Genomic DNA, 22,812 nt, shown 5'->3' on the forward strand with positions numbered 1-22,812 from the left:
CCTCTGAACAGAGCCACCACTAGCAATTCTGAAACCCAGGTAAGCAGTCGGTCAATCCAACAGGCATTTATTAAGTGCCCGCTGTATGTCAAGCACTATGCTGGGCACTGGGGATATAAAAACAAAAATGAAACCACAGCTTCCCTCAAGGCACTAACATACTGTGGGCATGGGGGTGGGGGGAGACACACACACAACATGTACACATGGAAGTATATAGAAAATATATGCAAAATAAGTGCAAACTAATTAATTTTGAGGGAGGAAACATCAGCTGCTGGGGGTGAAATCAGGAAAGGTCTCACATTGAGACTCTCTCTCATGTTGTTGAGTAACTGATAGATTGATGCCAGAAAGAATCAGTTGCCTTGGGACACTGGTCATGGATCAGAGATCCCCAGGACATAGAAAGACCCCTTCTGAAGAGGCTGCCATTAGGGTATGGAGCAGGGGAAAGCTAGGTAGGGGAGCATCTGGGATATAGCTTGGGTTAAGGACTACTATTAGCTTCCTATTTTAATTAATAATAAATGCTTGCTGATGAATTGATTGTTTCTCTCTACCTAAGTGATAGCTCAAGTTGTATCTACTTATTGAAGGAACACAAGTGCTGCCAGCACCTTCTAAATGTTAGGCAAGCCTCACTTTCCCCCATACTGCTTGCAACTTTGCCCCTGGGTACTTAGTCTGACTGGTGCTAAAATAAATGGAATCAAAATTATAGCCAAAGATACCTTTCTCTCTATCCCTACCATTCTTTGCAAGCTCTGTTCCCTGAAGCTTAGTAAAACAAAGAATCATTTCTCAGACAATATGGCTCCCTTCAATCTGCCCATATTCCCTGAATCCAACTTCTCCAATCCCTCTCCACAGCCTGAGGGTTTGTTTTTTGGTTTTTTTGGCAGGGTCCTCAATAAGTAGTCATCCTGTCTCCGCTTGACTCCATCTGTCTCTGTGTGTATGTGTGTGTGTGTGTGTGTACATATATATACACACACACACATATACATATGTATATATAAATGTGTATACGTATATTCACATATGCATATATACATATGTATGTATATACATATATGTGTGTGTTGCATGTACCTAGTTATTTTCATCTTGTCTACCTAGATGGAGTATAAATTCCTTGAGGGCAGGGACTCTTTTTGTCTTTCTTTTTAGCCCCAGGGCTGAGTATAGTTCCTGGCACATGGTAAGTGCTTAATAAATGATGAATCTTAGTTTATTGACTAACTGACCTTCAGGAACAGAGAACTAAGTACTTTTTTTTTTTAATGGGGCAATGAGGGTTAAGTGGCTTGACCAGGGTCACACAGCTAGTAAGTGTCAAGTGTCTGAGGTCAGATTTGAACCTAGGTCCTCCTGAATCCAGGACCAATGCTTTATCCACTGGGCCACCTAGCTGCCCCCCCAAACTAAATACTTTTCAATATAAGTCACTTGGTTTTTGGATAGCTTTATTTATTTGGAGTTTTCGCTTATGTTGAACCTAAAACGGCCTCTTTCTAACTTCTACTTGTTTGTCCTGGTTAACTAAGTAGAGTAAGTTTTCTTCAAGATGACAGCCCTTCAAATTGGATAACAGCTTTTGCTTCCCACAAAGTCTTCTTTTCGTCAGGCTAATATGCCCCAGTTTCTTCAACTTTTTCTGCTACATCAGGAGGATTATCAATCTCCAGGTCTCCTTCCCTTAGATGAATTTGTCAATATATGTCCTAAAATGTGCCCAGAACTTAACACAATTAGGTTTGGTCTAATCAGGTCAGAGTGCAGTGGGACTAGAAGTTTCTTCCTTCTGGACCCAATGCTTTTCTTTTCTTTTTTTCCTTTCTTTTTTTCTTAATAGTATTTTATTTTATTTCCAATTACATGTAAAGATAGTTTTCAACATTCATTTTTGTAATCCCTTTAGTTGTAGCCCTTTAGTTGTTTTGACTGCCATGTTTAACTATTCACTCACTTACCAGTCTTTTTCATGTGAGCTACTCTCTAACCACATATCCTCATCCTGTACTTGTGCAGCTGATTCTCAAATTCTTTCTAGCCAATGAAAAGTAGTGTCTTTTAAAATTCCAAACATTTTACTTTAGCTCTTCTTTTAATTCATCAATTCTACAGACATCTATGGAGGACCTACCGTGTGTCAGGCACAGTGCTGGATGCCAGGCATACAAAGACATAAATTAGAACAACCCCTCCAGGTGCTTATATTCTAATAGGAAGGAAACAAAGTGTACACAGACAAGTAAATAATTTAAAGTCATTTCAATATGAAGGGAGAAAGGTAGTAACGATGGAGAAAGGTAGTAACGATTGAGAAAAATAACAAAAAGTCCTTATGTATGAGATGGCATGTGAGCCTTGAAGGTAGCTTGGAGTTCCAAGAGACCGAGGTAAGGAGGGAGAGCACTCCAGGCAAAGATGTGAAAGCAAGAAATGAAATTCTCAGGAATGTCAAGTAAGCTAATTTGTCTGTAATATGTACAATCATCAAGAGAAGATAGTTTGGAACCAGATCATGAAGGACTTGAGATGCTAAAGAGAGAAGTTCCTAAGCAGGTTTCTTTTGTATTTTCTTCTATTGCCTATTTTATCAGCAGTCTTGATTAGCAGTTTTATGTGGCTATTGAAATTTCTGTCTAATATTCTTTGAAAATGCTTGGTGGGTTGACTAGTTTTTGTTTTCCCTGTAAGGTTGTACCACACTTTATTCATCTCCTTTAGGCATTTTACAACTGTCTTGAGATCTTTCTCACTAGAGATCTAGTAGCTAGGTTCTGATTAGTGTGAATAATGAATCCCCCGAAGTGGCCCCATTGTGCCCAAATTTGTACTATTTGAAATTATAATTATATAAAATGTGGTAATTGGTTCCAGCCTAAAGGAAATATTCAGAGCAATAGTGGAACTACTTCAGGGTATTTGTTATCACTAATTGGGATCTAGCTGGGTTGTTAGTATGCAGTTGTATTTCATAATGAAGTACTAAGATACAACCCTAATCATATAGTGATGTACAAATATATTCACTAGAGCAGGGATTCTTTTTTGTTTTTAAGAAAGTGAGAAAATTATACTTTGATTTGCCCCAGGAGTTCATCGGTTTTCTCTCTCTGGAAGTAGATAGCATTTTTTTCATCATGAGTTCTTTGGAATTGTTTTGGATCACTGTATTGATCAGATTGGCCAAGTCTTTCACAATTGATTGTTATTACAACATTGCTGTTACTGTGCACAGTGATCTGGTTCTTTTCACTTTACTTTGTATCAGTTCATATAGCTCTTGCCATGTTTTTTTTTTTTCCTGAAACCATCTCCCTCATCACCCACAGAACAATAGTACTCCATCATAATCATATGCCAGAGCTTGAGCCGTTCCCCAATTGATGAACATCCCTTTGATTTTCAATTCTTTGCTACCATAAAAAGAGCTACTATAAATATTGTTTTCTTTAATCTCTTTGAGATACAGACCTAGCAGTGGTATTGCTGGGTCATAGGGTATACATAGTTTATAGTCCCTTGGTCATAGTACCACATTGTAATCCAGAATGTTTGGACCAGTTCACTATAGAGCAGGGATTCTTAACCTAGAGTTTGTGGATATCAGATGGTCCATAAACTTAGAGAGGGAAAAATTACATCTTTATTTTCACTAACCTCTCACTGAAATTTAGCACTTTTCTCTGTTATGAATGTAGGCAACAAACCATTATTCTGAGAAGAAGCTTTGTCAGAGTGTCAGAAGGACCAGTGACACACACAAAAAAGTTCAAGAGCTCCTGGACTAAAGCCAAATATATTAACAAAAGAACAAAACAATTACACTTTGTAAGATCACAGTCTCTCCTCCTACTGTTGTATATATATCCCCTTCCTAATAATAAAAACTAGAGTTGGAGGGGCCTACTCTTTTCTGAAATTCTCTAATTCTTACCCAACATTATATCAAATGGATTTTATGAATAATAGTAATTATAATAACTGACATTTATGTAGTCCTTTAAAGTTTACCAAGTTCTTTAAATATATCTTACTTGAGCCTCATAACCACTCTATAAGGTGGGGACTGTAGGTATCTTTAAAGATGAGAAAGGCTCATTGATTTGCTTCTGATCATGCAGTCATCTAATGTCAGAGATAGGATTTGAACCCATGTTTTGGGGGAGAAGGGGGAGGCAATCTGGGTTAAGTGACTTGCCCAGGGTCACACAGCTAGTAAGTGTCTGAGGCAGAGACCAGATTTGAACTTAGGTCATCTTGACTCCAGGGCTGGTGCTTTAGAAAAATCCCCCTATTTGGAACATGTCTAAAATATTTCAGAATAAATTGAGGTGAATGGAGACCCTGAGTGCAAAATGTGGCTGGTGGTCTAGACCTTAATGCTGTTGTGGAAAAGCCAATAGAAAATCCACATGTACCTTCATAGAGTTGAAATCACAATCAGAACTGCGTGCACCTTGGTGCTTCAGAAAACCTTCTAGGATTATCTCTATTTTATAACAAGTAGTAAAGTTGGAAAAAAAATAACTACTTTATTCGCCACAAACTGATGTCTTGCATGTGACACATTTTCCCCCACAATGATAACAACTTTTCTCAATCTCAAAGTCAGAGTTTTAACTCAGAATTTGTCTGACCTGGGCGAACTGTTCCCTAGATTGAAGAGAAAATTGTGAAAAATCATAGGGAGGGTTGGGTGGGGAGAAGTAAATAGTGACCCAAGGCCACAGATGTAGGGTGAGATGTGAGGAATGAACTGGGGGGATTGCATCCTGTTTTAACTAATTATTTTTGCTAACCAGGTGCTAAACTCTATACAAGTACCGTGTGTACCCTGAGGCCAAGCTCTGGTCTCCTCTCTAGCTGAATCCTAAAGGAGGAAAAAGGGCCAATCCCTCTTTAAAAATATAGCTCAGTTTTCCCCTTCTTTTGTGTGTGATGTCATCGGAGATTCCTGATTCTGACAGCTGCTTCCTGAGCAGGACTTTGTGTCTGACATTGCGGGCCAAGACACTGTTTCCTACTTTACCTGAAGCCAAAGTATTGGATTCAATAAACGGGAAAAGCTGAAAACAAAAGCTTTCAGGGGAGAATAATTTTTTTTTTAAAGAAATGGTCATTATTGTCATTTGTTTAAGGTTTGCGAGAGTCCAGTCAATTCTTATCTACCCGATAGGAACAGAGCAAGGATTCCGGTGTTCCTCTGGAGCCTTCAGCTCACACAGCCGATAGTGTGTTTGGGGCTTGATAACAAAATAATGCAAATTTGTAGAGAGTGAAACTTCCTCCAAGCCAAGGCAGCTGACAGAATGCTTGTTCCCTCAGCATTTGAGGTAAAATGATACAAGCTTTGCTCAGACAATGCAGCCCTTGTGTGAAACAGCTGTCTCAGGGAGATGGCTCAGTGCAATTTGACAGTGGCCTGTATGTTACATAGATACGTGTGGTATTATCTAACTGGGAATGAAGCTACCAGATGGGATTGAATGTTTCCAACTAGGAATGCAGTCTACTGTCGTGTATAAAAAAACATAGGCTAGGGTTTCACTAGCATCAGGATGAAATACCAGTATGCCATACTTAGAAATCTAGCTTTGCCTCCTGAATTGTGGACAACTTATCATATGGAATTTTCAAGCTTTATCTGAAGCTATTGGCTGATAAAACTGGAGCGTGTGCAGGAGGCAGATTAATTCCACCTTAATTTTACTTGGTAATCACATCCAAGTTAGTGAAACTTGGCCCCAGGTCCCCCAGAAGCTTTGTGAGACTTGGCAGCATATGTGGGGCTGGTAATGGAACCTGAAATAGGGTTTGCCTGGTTTCAGGTTTGGTTACGGAAGTTTTGCACGGCTATTCTTGTGACTTTATATCAGCAGGATCACCAAGGAGCTGCCCATCCAGTCTTGTTTGAGCTCCAGCCCAGAGTGTCCCTACAGCTTTCACATTTAGGGGCGGGGGTGGGATAGAGTAGGAATGGGGAGAGTAGCTCTGCCCTCTGGGATCTTGTGAGCCATCCACTGTAGACATTTCTGTGTTCCTGGATGCAGATTCAGAAAGTATTCTGGGCTTTTTTCACTATCAGTCTCATCCCATCTTGAATCCAAGTTTTAAAGTAGCCCTATCCCTCACCCCCAACACAATTATTGCCCAGAGAGAAATGTAGAATTCATGAACACAAGAGTTTGAAGTCAACTGAAGTGGGCACCAGGGTAAAAGGAATGCTGGGGAAAGTTTCTTTAGATTCAGCCTCCTAGGATGTTTGCCCAGTTCAACACTGGGTGCATAGCCAACATTCAGCAACTACTTGTTGATGGACTGTTCAATAATAACTACTTTGGGGGAATACAGTTGCTGCTGGCTTCAGACATATCAGCTCTCTCAGGTCTATAACACACTTTGAAGTTATAACCAAGTAAAACTGAGCCCCGTTTTCATTTGGTACAGTAAAAAACTATAAATCATAGGTTCTCAATTCAAAAGATTCTGGAGTTCAAATTCCACTTCCACTTATTATGCCTGTGTGACATTATTATTATTATTATTATTTCATCTCCATGGCCTCTACTTCCTCATCTGTAGAGTGGGGGTTTAGACTAGATGACCTTTGAGCCTTTGATAGCTTTTGAGCTATAATTTTATGATATCACCTATCTTTTTTTTTTTTTTGGTGAGGCAATTGGGGTTAAGTGACCTGCCCAGGGTCATACAGCTAGTAATTGTTAAGTGTCTGAGGCTGGATTTGAACTCAGGTCCTCCTGAATCCAGGGCCGGTGCTCTATCCACTGCACCACTTAGATGCCCCTATATCAACTATCTTTAAAAGCTCAAAAACTTACTATTTGTTTATATGATATTTTAGCTTTATGAATAGAAAAAATTAAGTGGCTGGTACCAAAATAAAGCTAATTTAATTATAAGATGGAACACATCATTTACCAACTAGAAGAATCCTTGTGGGATATGAAAGAATAATATGAAAAAAATATTACATTATCCAACTACATGAAAGCTTGTTCTTTTTTTTTTTAATTATTCTCTAGGTTTTAGTCCTGTGAAAGATCTAGTTAAAATTAAAGAAGATATCTACTTGGGAATTGTTTTCTTTTTTCAAGTAACAGTTTGAGTTCTGTTTAAAAACAAATACAAGACTGCTTGTTAGGTGTAACCTAATGACTCTTGGTCAGGAATGAAACAGATGTACCTTTTTTCTACTTAGACCTTGTATTGGATGAGGCTTGATCATGTGTGTGGCTCACAGCAGATTACAAATGCCCCAGAACCAGTTGAACTAAAGCTGTGATGAATTACTTTTCAAACCAGGACAAAGAAGTGATAAATGAGGGGGCAGCTAGATGGCTCAGTGGTACAGCAGCGGCCCTGGATTCAGGAGTACCTGAGTTCAAATCCAGCCTCAGACACTTGACACTTACTAGCTGTGTGACCCTGGGCAAGTCACTTAACCCTCATTGCCCTGGAAAAAAAAAAGTAACAAATGACTATGTACCACATAAATAACCCAAGCAGAATGAGTACTGGGTCTGGAGTCAAAGGATATGGTTTCAGATTTGTAATCTACTTATTCTGTGTATGGTTGTGTGTGTGTGTGTGTGTGTACTTGTCTACCTCTAGGTAAGTCCCTTCACCTTTCTGACCCTCAGTTTCCTAATCCAATCCAATAAACAATCTGATAAACATTTATGATGGGTCTACTATGTGCCAGCTAGAGACAATTGACCTCAACCTAAGGTATAGTCATTTGCTTCAGGGTTGGTTGATGACAATCTGTTGAGAACACTATGGCAGTATTCAGCCCATCTCTCCAGGATCACTTGTCATTGACCAGTGTGGCTCCATCAGCATTGAGTAGTTGAGAAGCACCAGAGGTCTTTGGTCTTATAGTCTTCAGGGCATCATAAACGCTCTTTGGGCTGTTGTTATTGATGTAAAACCAAATCTTATTTGCCTTTTTACTGAGCCAATAATCCAGCATCTCTTTAAGCTTTGCTTGCACTGTACTTTTTTTTTTTTTTGGTGGGGCAATGGGGGTTAAGTGACATGCCCAGGGTCACACAGCTAGTAAGGGTCAAGTGTCTGAGGCCGGATTTGAACTCAGGTCCTCCTGAATCCAGGGCCGGTGCTTTATCCACTGTGCCACCTAGCTGCCCCCCTGCACTGTACTTTTGATGGAGTTAAACACTGCCTTCTTAGGGACAGAAGAACTGTTCTGCTGGTAAACCCTGTGGAGTTCTCATTTTTGTTTAGCAGCTTCTGAATTTCCTCATAATTTTCATCAGTCCAATCCCGATGTTTGTGAGTGTTCTGTCCCAGATGAGTGAATGCCATGCTGTATACCAAGCCTCTGAAAGCTGCCCACTGCTTTTCTGCTTCAATCTTGCTAACCGTGTATGGACTTAGCTTTCCCTACAGGTCATCAATAAACTGTTTACCCACAGAGAAATGCTTTAATCTGTCGATATCGAGTCTCCTAACAGTTCTCTTGCCTTGGAGCCACCAATTTTGTTGAATGAGAATGTTTAGCTTGGAGAGGATAAGTCTATAATTGGTCCATCACTCTCTGCCACACATCTCTTTCTTCACTCTCACATCCTCCTTGTCTCTCCAATGACATAGTCTATTAGATGCCAATGTTTGCTGCAAGGGTGTATCCATGATGTTTTGTTGCATTTCAGCAAATGGAAGACAGTGTTGGTGATGAGAAGGTCATGAGATGCATAAGTCTTCAGTAGTAGTAGCTGAACTTCCAACTGAAGAAGAGATATTTAATACTATTAGGCTCCTCTCATGTGGAAAAATTCCTGGTGCTAATCCCATCCTAAAAGAGATCTATAAGGCAAGGAGTCTACTGTTATTATAGAATCTGACTGAAATCTTCCAGGTTATATGACAAGAGGAGGCCTCCCCCTACTTCCCCCACCCCTGGGGGGATCATAGATGCCTCCATTGTCCATCTCTATAAAGGAAAAGGTAACAGGTTGAACTGTGATCATCACAGGAGGGTCTCTCTCTTAGTCACTGCTGGCAAGAATCTTGCTATAGTCCTCCTTAATTTCTGGTCATCTACCTGAGAGCCAGTGTGGCTTCAGAAAGGGCAGAGGAATGGTTGATATGGTGTTTGCTGCCTGACAATTCCAGGAGAAATGCCAGGAATAGAACAAAGGTCTATCCACAACATTTGTCAACCAAGACCTTTGATACTGTCAGTCATTTGGGCTTGCGGAAGATCATGGCAAAATTTGGTTGCCTAGAGAAGTTCATTAGTACTGTATGCCTGTTTCATGATGGCATGCCTGCATGGGTTCTGGATAATGGATGATGCTCTCAAGCTTTCCTAGTTACCAATGGAGTGAAGCAGGGCTGTGTGCTTGCTCCCATGCTTTTTAGCATAATGTTTTCCTCGATGTTGTCAGATATCTTTAATGAGGACAAAGACAGTATAAAGGTCAGTTTACCGCAATGAGGGTAAATTAACTTGAAAAGTCTACAAGCCAAGACTAATGTGAAAGGAAAGTTGGTGCACAACTTTCTGTTCACAGATGATTGTGTATTGATGCAGCCTTTGAGGATAAGATGCAACAGAGTATGGATCAATTCTTTGCCACTTGTGCTAATTTTGACCTGACAACACCAAGAAAACAGGTTCTCCACCAGCAGCACCATGTCATCCATATGTGAAACCATGGGTGACAGCTAATGAGAAATTTTGAATGCTGTGGATAAATTCACTTAACTTGGCAGTATACTTTCCAGGGATGTCCATCCACATAGATGATGAGGTTGATGCATGCATTGCCAGAACTAGCTCAGCATTTGGAAGGCTCCAAAAGAAAGTGTGGGAGAGAAGAGGTATTAGGCTGCATACCACACTGAAGGTCTACAGAGCCATTTTGCTTACCTCATTGTTGTATGCCTGTGAAACCTGGACAGTCTACCAGTGCCATGCCAAGAAACTGAACCGCTTCCATTCAAATTGTATTAGGAAGATTCTAAAGATCACCTAGCAAGATAAGGTACCTGACACTGAGGTTTTTTTCTTGAGCTGAACTGCCAAGCATTCAAACTCTATTGCAGAGAATGCAACTCCAATGGGCTGGTCATGTGACCCAAATACCAAACATAAGTTTGGCTAACAGACTATTTGACAGAGAACTCTCATAAGGCAAGCACTCATATGGAGGTCAGAAGAAATGATACAAGGACACTCTCAAGGTCTCTCTGAAGAACTTCAGTATTGATTGTGAGACATGGGAGATGCTGAGACAGGAGCACCCAGCATGGTATGTCTATGTTAAAGAAGGCTCTATGCTCTATGAGCAAAGCAGAATCACAGCAGCTCAAAGGAAATATGAAATGCACAAATCTAGAGACACCCCAAATGTACATATAGATGATTTGTGCCCAACCTGTGGTACAGCCTTCTGAATTCATATTGAATTGATGAGCCACAGTCAAACACACAGTCCTTTGACCCCAGCACTGTGATATCATTGGCTGTCTGAGTATGAAGGACAAACAGCAACAACTATGTGCTAGGAACTGTACTAAGTGCTAGAGATATAGTTAATAAAAAAGAAAGACAGTCCCTGCCTTCAGGGAGTTCACAATTTAATGGTAGGAAACAACACACAAAAGGAGGCAGGAAAACATGGAGAGGGGAGGACACCAGGGAGAACCCAATATAGGGATATCGTGTCCCATGGAGTTGAAACCAGACAAAGCAGCAGATGCAGAATGGAGTGAGTTCAAAAGTCCAGTTTCTGCCCTCTAGAAAGGAAGGCATTGGGAGGAGTTTGGTATTTCACCCTCCAGCCCTTCAATCAGAAGGGAAAGGAGGCTGAGGGAGTTGATGTCAGTCAAGGCTTAAGTTAGCAGCATGGTAATGAGATCAGAGATGATGAGCTTAACCTGGGAAGGACATCTTGTTCTGTGGGGTTGAAAAACAGGCAGAATAGCAGAATAGTTGTTTGGTCATTTTTCAGTCATAATCTGACTTTTTGTGATCCTTTTGGGGTTTTCTTGGCAAAGATACTAGAGTGGTTTGCCATTTCCTTCTCCAGTTCATTTCACAGTTGAAGAAACTCAGGCAAATAGGGGTAAGTGACTTGCCTAGGGTCACAGAGCTAGCAAGTATGTGAAACTGTATTTGAACTCAGGGAGATGAACCTTAATGACTCCAGGACTGGTGCTCTATCCACTGAAGCACCTGTGATGTTTATTGATTTTTGATTTGTTGATAACATTCCCCAACCTTGTACTTATGATGTTGATTTCTTAAGTCAAATGTAAGACTTTACATTTATCTGTTTCACTTCATCTCATTAGATTTGACCTGATGTACTAGGCAGTGCAGATTTGTTTTTTGTGTACTAAGCTATCCTTTTTATATGTTAGGTGCTAAGAATACAAAGAGAAAAAACATGCATACAGATAAGATATTACAAATTAAAATAAAAATAATTTCAGGACTTGGTAGCGAACACTAACAGTGTTGGGAATAGGGCAGAGTGTGGTAAGGAAGGGCCTTGTGCAGTAGCCAGCCCTTGAACTGATGCTTTAATGAAGCTGAGGATGCCAAGAGACAAAAGCAAGTAAGAAGAAGACTGAAGGCATGGGAGATAACTTGTGCATTTTGCTGAGAATGTAGAGAGTATAAAGAGGGAATAATGTGAAATCATTCTGGAAAGACAGATGGTAGCCAAACATTAAAGGGCTTTAAATTCCAAAGAGATGACTCTGTAAATTTTCCTTCCAGAATCTAAGGTAGCCAGCAAACCTTGTTGAACAGAGAAGTTAACAAATTCACACAAGTGCTTGAAGAATATAAATTTGGCAGCTGTGTGGTGGAGGGTGGATTAAAGAAGGGTGGAGATTGATGGCAGGGAGAGCAGTTAGATCCTGGCAGTAGTCCTGGCAAGAAGAGTTGAGGGTGTAAACTTGAGCATTGGCCACATAAGTGGAGAGAAGAAAAGGGATATGATAATTGACGTGGAGCTAGAATTGATAGCCTTGGAAGCTGATGAGAAGTGGAGGTTAAAGGAGGATAAAGAATCGAGGATGATTCTGAGGTTGTGAGCCTGCATGACTGGAGGATGGTGGTGCTATTGACAGAAATAGGGGGTTTGAAAATGCGACAGGTTTTTGGGGAAAGATAATGAATTCTGTTTTGGACATGTCAGATTTGCTGAAGGACATACAATCCAACATTTCTAAGAGGCAGTTTGCAAGGCAAGACTTTGTCTTCTAGGATAGAGATCTCTGCATAGAGATGATGTTTGATCAGTCGTTTGGTCTGTCAGAGCCATGAGATCACCAAGAGAGAGTGTAGAGAGAAGTGGGCCAGGATGGAAGTCTTGGGAAATATTCATGCACAGGGGAGTGTGCCACAGATGCTGATTCAGCACAGGAGACTGAGAAGGAGGGGTCAGGAGAAGAGAGAACTGGAGAGACCATTGTCAGGAAAGACATGGGCAAGAAATGAATGACTTCTTTTTGAATCAGGCCATCCAACCAGTTCCAAATCCATCTAACTATATTATCATCAAGCACACATTTCTCTGCCTTTTCCACAAGAATAACACTTTATCAAATGCTTTGCTAGAATCTAGGGAGAATACATCTACAAGATGCTCCTTATCTATCAGTGTAGAAATCCTGTCCAAAAAAAAAAAAGAAAGAAAGAAAGAAAAGGAAATAAGGTTAGTCTGGTGTGACCTGTTGTTCTTAATTAAACCACACTGGCTCTTTGTAATTCCACTTCCTTTTCTTTTTTACAAAGACAGCTGATACAGGAATGACTTCCCTGATGTTAACAAGTCTTTTACTATCTGTTAAAATATAATCTCTTTTTTGTTTGTGTAATTCTTGGTGTTCGCCATGTCTAGCACCTTCCAATTCATTTCTTGAAGAGAGTATTCATGCTATATAGGTGTGAGGTTTCTTCATGATATATAAGTCTTTGGCCTCTCCCCTTCCTTACTATTAAACCATATTTACTATCTGATTTTTTTGGGGGGGGGTAAGGCAATTGGGGTTAAGTGACTTGCGCAGGGTCACACAGCTAGTAAGTGTCAAGTGTCTGAGGCCGGATTTGAACTCATGTCCTCCTGAATCCAAGGCCAGTGCTCTATCCACTGCGCCACCTAGCTTCCCTGATTTTTTTTATTTTCCTTCCTTTACACAGAAGTCAAGTATCAAAGTGTGTGTATGTTGTTGGGGGGTTTTTTGTTTGTTTTTTGGTGGGGGGGAAAAGAGGACTTGATTTGTGATTTTATTGATGATGGGAACTCCCAGTGTGGAGACCTTTTTGCCAATTCAAGTCAGTACCTGCTCTGTAACATAATCTGAGAGTTGCCTGGGCACTAGGGAGTTAAGTGACTTGTCCAGGGTCACAGACTCAGCATGTGTCAGAGATGGACTTGAAGCCAGGTCTTCTTGATTCAGAGGCTCACTCTCTATTCACCTTGCCTTGGTTGCCTCTCAAAGGATATGTTGATTTAATTTGGAGGGTCTTATTAAGTTCTTTGCAAAATTTCTCTACTCCTTCAACGTCTACAAGTGATATTATCATATTAGTTGCAATTATTTTTAGGGAAGGCTTTTGTAAATATACCTTCAAATACTACTTTACATTGGGTTATAGGTTTTATGTGTTGGAGAGAAATGTAATTACCAATTTCAGAGGCCAGAAACTGGAGGCCTGATATTTTTAAAGGTCAGTCACCCAGTGAATCAGAACTCAAGTCAGGGAACCATTGCTTCTTATTTCCCCATCCAACATATGGTAAGACATAGATTTTAAATTATACTTATGCATGTGTAAATAACATTTTTAAAGTTCTAAGGTTTCCTGGCATCAAAAGTCAGCTGAGTAACAAAAGAATATGGAGTTTTCCATTACCTTTATCCAACGTAGCATCAAACTTTATGCAACCCTTTGCTGTGGATTCGGTCTCAGAGGTGACCTTTATAGAGAGCTTTAGGTTTTACAATGTGTTATATAGCCCTAAGAAGTAGTCAGGGAAGGTTCTTATTAGCCCATTTTACAGATGAGAAAACTGAGTCACAAAGCTCTTAAATGACTTGACAGGATCACATAGTTAATAAGTGACAGAACTAGATTTTAAATCTTTTGACACCAAACCCAATGCCCTCTGTATCCTCCCCCAGAACTATTTCTGTCCCTACTATTCTCCTCCTATTTCCTCTTCCCTCAAACAAGTAAATCCCATTACCTGCAGTAGAGTACCGAATTCTTTCAAGGAGTTGTGGTGCTCTATAGCCAATGGCAGGCCTTTTAAGACTCACTGGTCTAGAGCTGGGCATTAATGGCTGCTGTGGGTAAAATTCCAAAGGCTGTTGGGTCCACCTGTACCTGAATAAGAATCTCCTCTAGAACATATCTGACAAATAGTCATCCAGCCTTTGCTTGAAGACCCCCAGTGAGGGGGAACTTATTACATCCCAAGGCATCCCTTTGACCTTTCTGGATAATGCTAATTATGAGGAAGTTTTTCCTTACTTTGAATCTAACTTTTTTCCTCTACAACTTCTATTTCCTCTTGTTCTGTTGTTTAAGGTAAGGAAAAGGCTGAACAAATCTATTGCTTTTTGTATATGTTGTCCCATCAAATACCTAAAGCCAGCTATAATGCTGTCATTTCTGTGCCCCCTCCTCCTATACCCAGCCTTCTCCAGGATAAACAACCCCAATGCTTTCAACCAGTCTTTATGTGGGATGATCTAAAGGCCCTTCACCATCTTGGTTGTTTTATTTAGTTAATTAGACATTTTCCATTTTAATCTGGTTCAATCTGCACTTGAGAGCAGGCTAGGAGTCTGATCCCTCTAGCCCAGACATGTCTTCGTTTTTTTGTTTTGTTTTGTTTTGTTTTGTTTTGTTTTGTTTTGTTTTTAGTGAGGCAATTGGGGTTAAGTGACTTGCCCAGGGTCACACAGCTAGTAAGTGTTAAGTGTCTGAGGCCGGATTTGAACTCAGGTACTCCTGACTCCAGGGCCGGTGCTCTATCCACTTCGCCATCTAGCTGCCCCTATACATGTCTTTGTAAAACATGGCATGCAGAACCAAACACAGTACTTTGGATGTATTCTGACCCCATGGCACAGTACAACAGTATTATCACAGCCCTAGCACTAAACACTAGGCCTCTCTTAATGCTCCCTAAGGTTGCATTCCATTTTTTCTAGCTACCATATCGCATTTGGCTCATATTGAGCTTGTAATCCATTTAGGATATTACAAAGTCTCATCCTTGATTATCAAATGGCATTAATTAGAAAGAGATGTCAGAGGAAAAGTCTAAATCCGAAGCAGATCCTCATCTTAAAGGTGTAATCTAGGTATGATGTGATGAGGACCCACACCAGGGTGATGTTATAAAAATGAAATCTAAGTGAATAAGTGATGGGAACATAAGCAGAATTGTCACCCCAGAATAAAAACGATCAGACACTAAGCACAAGTCACAATCGTAATGTCCTGGCTTCCATTTCTCACTGGCACTCCCTGCAAAATTGTTTTCAGTATTTAAAAGCTCTGTAAGGGCCGGGGTGTAGGTGTTCCCTTCACTGATCCAATCTCTTCCATAAGTTAGGAATTGAGCTGAAACTTGCTGTGACACCAAAATTCATCTCTCTGCTGGCCAACTGGGTGAAGAGCCACTGTGAATTTAACTAAACTGTCCCTTTGACTACATGTACATAATCCTCTGGTATCCAGGCTGGGACAAACACTAAGAATTATTTCAGACCCACTTGACTGTTTGTTTTCTGGTTTGGGGAATTAAAAGGCTTAGATTTGAGTACTACATTTTACTAGCTGTATGGTCCTGAGCAAGTCATTGACCCTTTGTGAGCCTCAATTTGTCTATGAGAATACTATTTTCTTAATTTGCAGGATTTCTCTGTTGTTAAGGAAAACAATATATAATAATACCAACAGTTCACACTTTTATTACACTTAAGAATTGGCCTTTTGAGTCTGGAAAGGCAGAATTCGAGTCCTGTCCTTGACATATACTAGCTATGTGACCCTTAAGCAAGTCACTTGCCCAGACTGTAAATTGTAACCTAATAAATCACATAGAAGGAACCCGTCTGTATGGATAGAAGGAGTTTCCCTCATTGAGAATTCCCTAAACTGAAAAAATCACAGGTTCCTTCCCCTAATATTTAAAGGTTAAAGACAGTATATGGAGGCCAACTCCTCAGATGCCAACAACACAGGAAAAGGAGTCCAGAAGTGCTTCCTTTGATAGCCTAATATAGATCTAGAACAGTATTGTTCAGTGCGTTTTGAAAGTTAACAAAATGTTCACCTACAGCTTTAAGTATCTAATTATGGTATGTGATTTAGTGGATGCAAGTCCCAGATCTGACTCTGTTTCTAGCTTTCTGACCATGAACCTCAGTTTCCTTGTCTGTAAAATGGGGAAAATGAGGCCATGTACCCTCTACCTCACCAGGTTGTCGTGAAGCAAGATAAATGTGTGCTCCCCAGGCATACCCAGGTAAGGCACCCAGGTGTATAACTTCCACATGCTCAGCAACTGCAATCCATATCTGAAATCAAAATGACAACAAGAGGAGAAAGCCCAATGAAAATGAGAAGAGATTCCTCCAGTAGCAACCAGATTGAGCCACTGTCAGTCATGATCAGAAGGGATGTACAGGAACCCTTGCCAGGGAGTCCCCCTTAGTGTGAACTGTTCCAGCTGGAGATCGGCTTGCAGATCAGCAGGGCTGGAGAATGCACCAGGTTTCCCCGCTCAGAGCCGTAAGGCAACTATTAAAACACTGTGAATTATTTTGGAAGCAAGGTTGTAACCAGCTTAAGTTTCATTATGGTAATTCATCAAATAAGGCAAAAGAGCTGACAGTTTGTCTACAGCTCCATGCTCACTGGAGTAAAGCCGGCCTGGGAGACTTTCCCAGATGCTAGTATAGGTCATCAGAAACCTCAGCCAATCGAGGGCCTCCGGTCACCTTACTTGAAATCAGTTCCTTTCTTTTTCTTTTCTGGCCAGAGTCACGTCTGGCTCTCGTGACTGGCACACCCATTGTGAACAAGCACATTTTTACTGTCCTAGATAACATTTCTGCCGCTGTTGGGCTTCAGGAAAAGAGAGACAGAGAGGCCTCAGTGAATACAGAAGCAAGCTGGCCTAGAGCAGTTCTGACTTCTGAATAGCTATTAAAGTGGAAGAAGACAAACATGCTAGAAGCAAAATGAACAATGGAAAATTAGTCTAGAGCAGTGGAAGAGAAAACCTTCAGAGGAGATTCTTTTAACTTCTTGAGTCTCATTACTGATAGTCGAGGGATCACAGACACAGCTAGAAGGAGCCTTAGAAGTTATAGAGTCCTACCCCCTTATTTTGTTGTTGTTGTTCAGTTGTTTCAGTCATGTCTGCCTCCTGTTTGGGGTTTTCTTGGTGAAGATTTGCCAAGGTTTGCCCATTTCCTTCTCTGGTTTACTTTACAGATGAGAAAACTGAGGCAAATGGGGTGAAGTGACTTGCCCAGAGTCACATAGCTAGCAATTATCTGAGACCCTTTTGAACTCAGGTTTTCCTGACTCCAAGCCTAGCATTCTATCCCCTGTACCACCTAGCTTCCCCTTATTTTACAGATGAGAGAACATTTGGGCCCAGAGAGGTTAAGGGACTTGCCCATGGTCATGTGGCCAGTAAGTGTCTGAGGTAGGATTTAATCCCAGGAATTTCTGACCCCAAGGCCTGTCTTCAATGGTTTACAAAGCATTTTGCTCACAATAATCCTGTGATATAGGTAGCACAAAAATGATTATCCCCTTTTTACATGTAACCCATGGCTTAGATTCTCAGGCTGTGGCTGAGGACAGATCAGAGTTTGATCTTGGAGATCAGCCCTCCAAATAATAATAATTTTTTGGCTTGTGTTACTCCCTACCCCAGGTTTGCCACTGAAAAATCTCAGAATCTAGCTTGAATATGATTTATGAATAGGCCTTCTCAAATGTGGGTAAAAGGGTCCCCAGAACCCATACAAAGCTTTCAAGGAACATATACTGAGAATATATATTGACAGCCTTTATTCCACTTCCGTGGAAATGCAGAAAACAATAAAGATCTCCCAGTATCCCATAACTAATCAATATAATTCTACCTCTTCAGAGGATCCCTTTGGTAGGGAAACTGCCTTGGGATTATAAGCAAGGCAACCTTTGACAATCCAGCTAGCCAGTTTCCATCTCAGAAACTCATACTGCCATTTCATCTTATGGTACTACCTTCAGAGTTTAGACCTCAGGAGCGGGGTGCAGATCCACTTGGTTTTGTTAGAAAGTTATTCTGGTGAGTCCCACTTCTTTCTTAGAAACCCACAGTGACATCCAGCTTTATGGTGCTACTTTAAGGGTTTGTGGACTCGTTCAGAAGACCTGCACTGTCCAAATAACATGCTAATAGCAGATGGCAAAATTCAAATCTTTTGTTCTCCCATATCTTGGTTTATCTTCTATTGTTGCCCCTTCAGCTTTGGGGGTGGCATTAGTTCTCTTCTCTTTCAAAGACATTGATACTGCCCAAGTATTCTTCTCTCTCTACAAGGCTAGGTCCCAAGACTTCCCAACATGACATTGCTACTGAATCAAGTACAAGGTTGGCACTGTTCTTTGCTTGCTAGAATCCTGGATTTGGAGGAATCACACTGTGCAGGATCCTTACCCCTTCACATATTCAGGAAGCTGGGACTCAGGAATTCTCAATAGTTCACTAGAAAGCTAGAATTCAGGGAGCCTCATCCATGTTCTACCACTTGGGCCATGTTTCTCCCCATTCCCTGGAGGTCATGATTCCTCTACCACTACCTCTCCAGTGTCCAGACATTCAGAATTTAGGGACTTGGGGTTCATCTCTCAGGCTGAGGTAAGCAATGACCAGCTGCCATCACTTGGGCATTCCCCTGGCACCAAAGTCCACTTTCTGGTCTCTGGCCTATCAACCATGTTCAGAACAGGAAAAAAGAAAGAAAGAAAGAAAGAAAAAAGACTGAGTTTATCAGTCACCTCAGACCCTGGATGAGGGAGTTTATCTTTTCCTTACATTGAATTCTGTTATTCAAAACACTTGTTAAGTACTTACTGTGTGTTTGGCCCAAGGAACATAAAGACAGATATAAAATAGACTGTGTTCTCAAAAACTTTTTCATCTTCTGGAGAGAAAAGACATGTGTACAAATTACAAGGAAAAATATGACAGGTGCAAAGGAGAGGTCCCCACAAAATGCTATGAGGAATTTGTAGAAGAGGCAAGCTTGGGGGGGAGGGGCAGAGAGCAGGTGAGTGAGAGAAGAAGGGAAGGCTTTGTAGGGGAGTAGATATCTAACTTGGACCTTGAAGGAAGACAGGGACTTCAACAGGTAGATATTGAAGAGGCAAAACATTCCAGAATGTAGAACAGAAGGGAAAGGGAAAAGTATTTATGAAGAACATCTACAATGTACCAGGCACTGTACTGAGTGCTTTAAAAATATTACAACAACCCTGAGAGATAGATGCCATTATTACCCCCATTTTACTGAAGTAAACAGAGGTGAAATGACTGGTCCAGGGTCACACAGCTAATGTCTAGGGTCGGATTTGAACTCGGGTCTTCCTGGCTCCAGGCTCAGCACTCTATCCACCGAGCCACATAGCTACATCAGAGAATGGGCAAAAGCATAAAGATGGGGCCTGGAGAGGATGGAGAAGACAGGGGTGGGTGGATATTAACAGTGTGTGAAAAGGAGCAGCATGTGATAAGGCTAAAGCAGCAAGTTGGAACAAAATTTATGGTGGTCCTTGAGAGCCAGGACAAAAAGGTTTGTAATTTATTCAGTAGGTAATGGGGAGGCATTCAGAGTTTGTGAGGAGGGGGATAATGTAATCAGAGCAGTGTGAAGGAAGAATTAGTGAGGGTAATAGAAACTGGAGACCCGTTTGGAGGTGATGACAATAGGCACATCATTATAGTATATCCTAAAGAAAAAGGTAACCCTGCACCCCAACTCCCATCATTATCAATTCATAAAACTTGTCTTCAATTCTCAGGTAAAAACTCCCCCAAGAACGCTTCAAATTAGGGGTGACTTCTCAAATTATTCTAACATGTTCCCTTTTTCACCCCATCTTTCTTCATTTTTAAAGTTTTCTGTTTGGGCTGGGAGGGAGGAAGCCCTGTGGCTTTTTCCCTTCCTTCCTGGCAGTTGGGAAGTGTTCTGAATGGCCTAGTGGCTGGACTCCAGCAGAGGCAGCTGCTCCACAGTACACCCCATGGTGGCCAGAGCCTCTGAAACAATGTGAACCATACCAGGAGACCCTCACTCAGCCCGGCTCCTCCCGATGCCTGAGCATGACTTTAGCTTGAACTTAATAAATGCTTCTTGACCAACTGACACTGTTGAGAGGGTCTCCTTTGGGACAGCATGAAAGACTAAGTGGAATATCTTCCACCTAGTACCCAGGAAAGCAGACATCTCATATTAACAACAGAACTAGTGTGTGCTTGGGGTTAGAGTGAGGGGTTGATAGCATAGGGCATTTAGGAAAGCTTCTCACATGTTCTTTCCTGACAATACTGCTGTCTGAGGCTTGGAAATAGCCTGAAGGACAAGGAGGGGGGGTCTGATGAGTGGGAAGAGACACTTTCTCTCAGCCGATGCTATTTTTGTTGTCCCAGCAAAATTTTGTTAGATCCAGTAATAAACACTTCAGATCCAGGCTCATATTTAAACGAAACAAAAACAAACCCAAAATCTGCTACTGGTTCCATCTTTTGCTAACCTTAAGGATGGAAAAGCTCTTTTCCTTCAAGAAACAAACATGTTTTTCCTATATCTTTCCCATGCTTTCTTTAGCATCAAAACAAGGAGTATCTTTGTAACTGAAACCAAACAGCAGTACTCCGTTGTATTGTGGGGATGGGGACATGTGAGTGTGTGTGTGTGTGTGTGTGTGTGTAAGAGAAAGAGAGAGCAAGAGAGTATGTAAATTGAATTTTCCTCCTGTCGTTCACAGCATAACTTCCTCTTTGGTGCACCAAACTAAATCTTTGCTGTGAAGCCTAACCTATAATGATCATTGTATGTTTACTTTCTTTTCAGTCCTAGGGAAAATCCGGACCGCAGTAGGCAGTGCCCAGCTTCTCATGGCCCAGAAATTCTACCAGTTTAGAGAACTGTGTGAAGAAAACCTGGTATGTAATACTCCCTTGTCATTATTGCAGGGCTAGCACTGTTGGGGAGAGATTCAGTGCTGAATCAAGATCCTTCTGCCTTGAGATTGAGTTGAAGTTCATTTCTGAAGTCTCCTACATAAAGAATTTTGTGCTGATCCTTACTTCTTGCCTTTTGTTACTAAAGATTTTCCGTTGGCCTGGCTTTTGTTCAACTGCTCTGATTCTCTGTCATTGGAGTATTTCAAGTATAAGAGAAAATGGACCGGCCCCTGGCGAGGAGAATGATGGGACTAAAAGGAGTCAGGGAAGCCTAGAAAGGAGTGATGGGGACACAGCTCATTCACAGTTTTGCCCACTTCACACAAAGCCATTCCTTTTCTCCCCTTGTTTAAAAAAGTGACTCCTTTAGAGACATTGAGGCTGGGGGCAGCTAGGTGGTGCAGTGGATAAAGCACTGGCCCTGGATTTGGAAGGACCTGAGTTCAAATTCGGCCTCAGACACTTGACACTTCCTAGCTGTGTGACCCTGGGCAAGTCACTTAACCCACATTTCCCAGCAAAAAAAAAGAAGAAGAAAAGAAAAAAGAGAGAGATTGAGGGTTACCCCAATGTCCATGTGCTATTTGGTACATTCCAGAGATCAGAGATTGGTTATACGATATAAATATTCCCTTGAACCACTTGAATGGGCCAAAGTTTTGGCCCAAAAAAGCAAGGTAAAGTGCTGCCTCACATCTATCCTTAAGGAAATGGTGTAATGGAACAAACTCTCAACTTAGCTTTGCATCCTGCTTCTGACCTTACTAGCTATGATCAAAGGTGAGTCATGTAACCACTCAGCACCGCAGTTTCCCCATTTGTAAAATAGAAATGGGAAGGGTGGGCCCAGACCTGTGATTTCATCAGAGAAGAAGCTCCCTCCACCAAGGCAGCTCAGGAATTCATCTATAACTTACACCATGGAGAATTACCTGGGAGACAGATGTTAAATGATCTGCTTGTGGTGACCTAGATAATATGCACTGTCATCCTAGAATCTGTAAGAAAATAATTATTAATAATGGATTTCTTGGGGGGACCTAGAGATCAGTTTTTCAGTCCTATCTCCCCCTTCCCCACTTTAGGATGTCCAGTTCTCCTGGATCTGAGACAAACCCAAGGGAACAAAAGAAATGGATATAAATTCTTTCCTCTAGGACTGATGGGATCAAACCACACCTAGATAATGGACTTAGCCTTAAGCAACTTAAGTGAAGATCTTTGGCATACTTTTCCCTGATATCATCTGTAGAGTTCATTTTAATGTTCATTTTAATCATGTTGACCAATGGAATTAAATGATGCCAACCAATTAGCTTTGGTCAATGTATAATGACCCACCTCTATCAAAACGGGGCAGCTAGGTGGCGCAGTGGATAAAGAATCGGCCCTAGATTCAGGAAAAACTGAGTTCAAATTCGAACTCAGACACTTGACACTTACTAGCTGTGTGACCCTGGGCAAGTCACTTAACCCTCATTGCCCCACAAAAAAAAAGAGAGAGAGAGAGAGAGAGAGAGAGAGA

At 41.2% G+C, this 22,812-nt stretch overlaps 1 protein-coding gene across 11 annotated transcripts in view; it reads left to right on the forward strand.

Moving 5' to 3' along the window:
- The window catches only part of DLGAP1 (DLG associated protein 1), a 1,198,325-nt gene that overhangs the window by 1,162,513 nt on the left and 13,000 nt on the right, over positions 1-22,812 (forward strand). For all 11 annotated transcript variants that reach the window (XM_043967216.1, XM_043967207.1, XM_043967191.1 and 8 more), the window contains one exon: positions 21,175-21,266. In XM_043967216.1, coding sequence (XP_043823151.1) covers positions 21,175-21,266 — 92 coding nt within the window. The remainder of the gene's footprint in view (positions 1-21,174; positions 21,267-22,812) is intronic.

The sequence above is a fragment of the Dromiciops gliroides genome, chromosome 1, assembly GCF_019393635.1.
Source record: "Dromiciops gliroides isolate mDroGli1 chromosome 1, mDroGli1.pri, whole genome shotgun sequence".
NCBI lineage: Eukaryota > Metazoa > Chordata > Mammalia > Microbiotheria > Microbiotheriidae > Dromiciops > Dromiciops gliroides.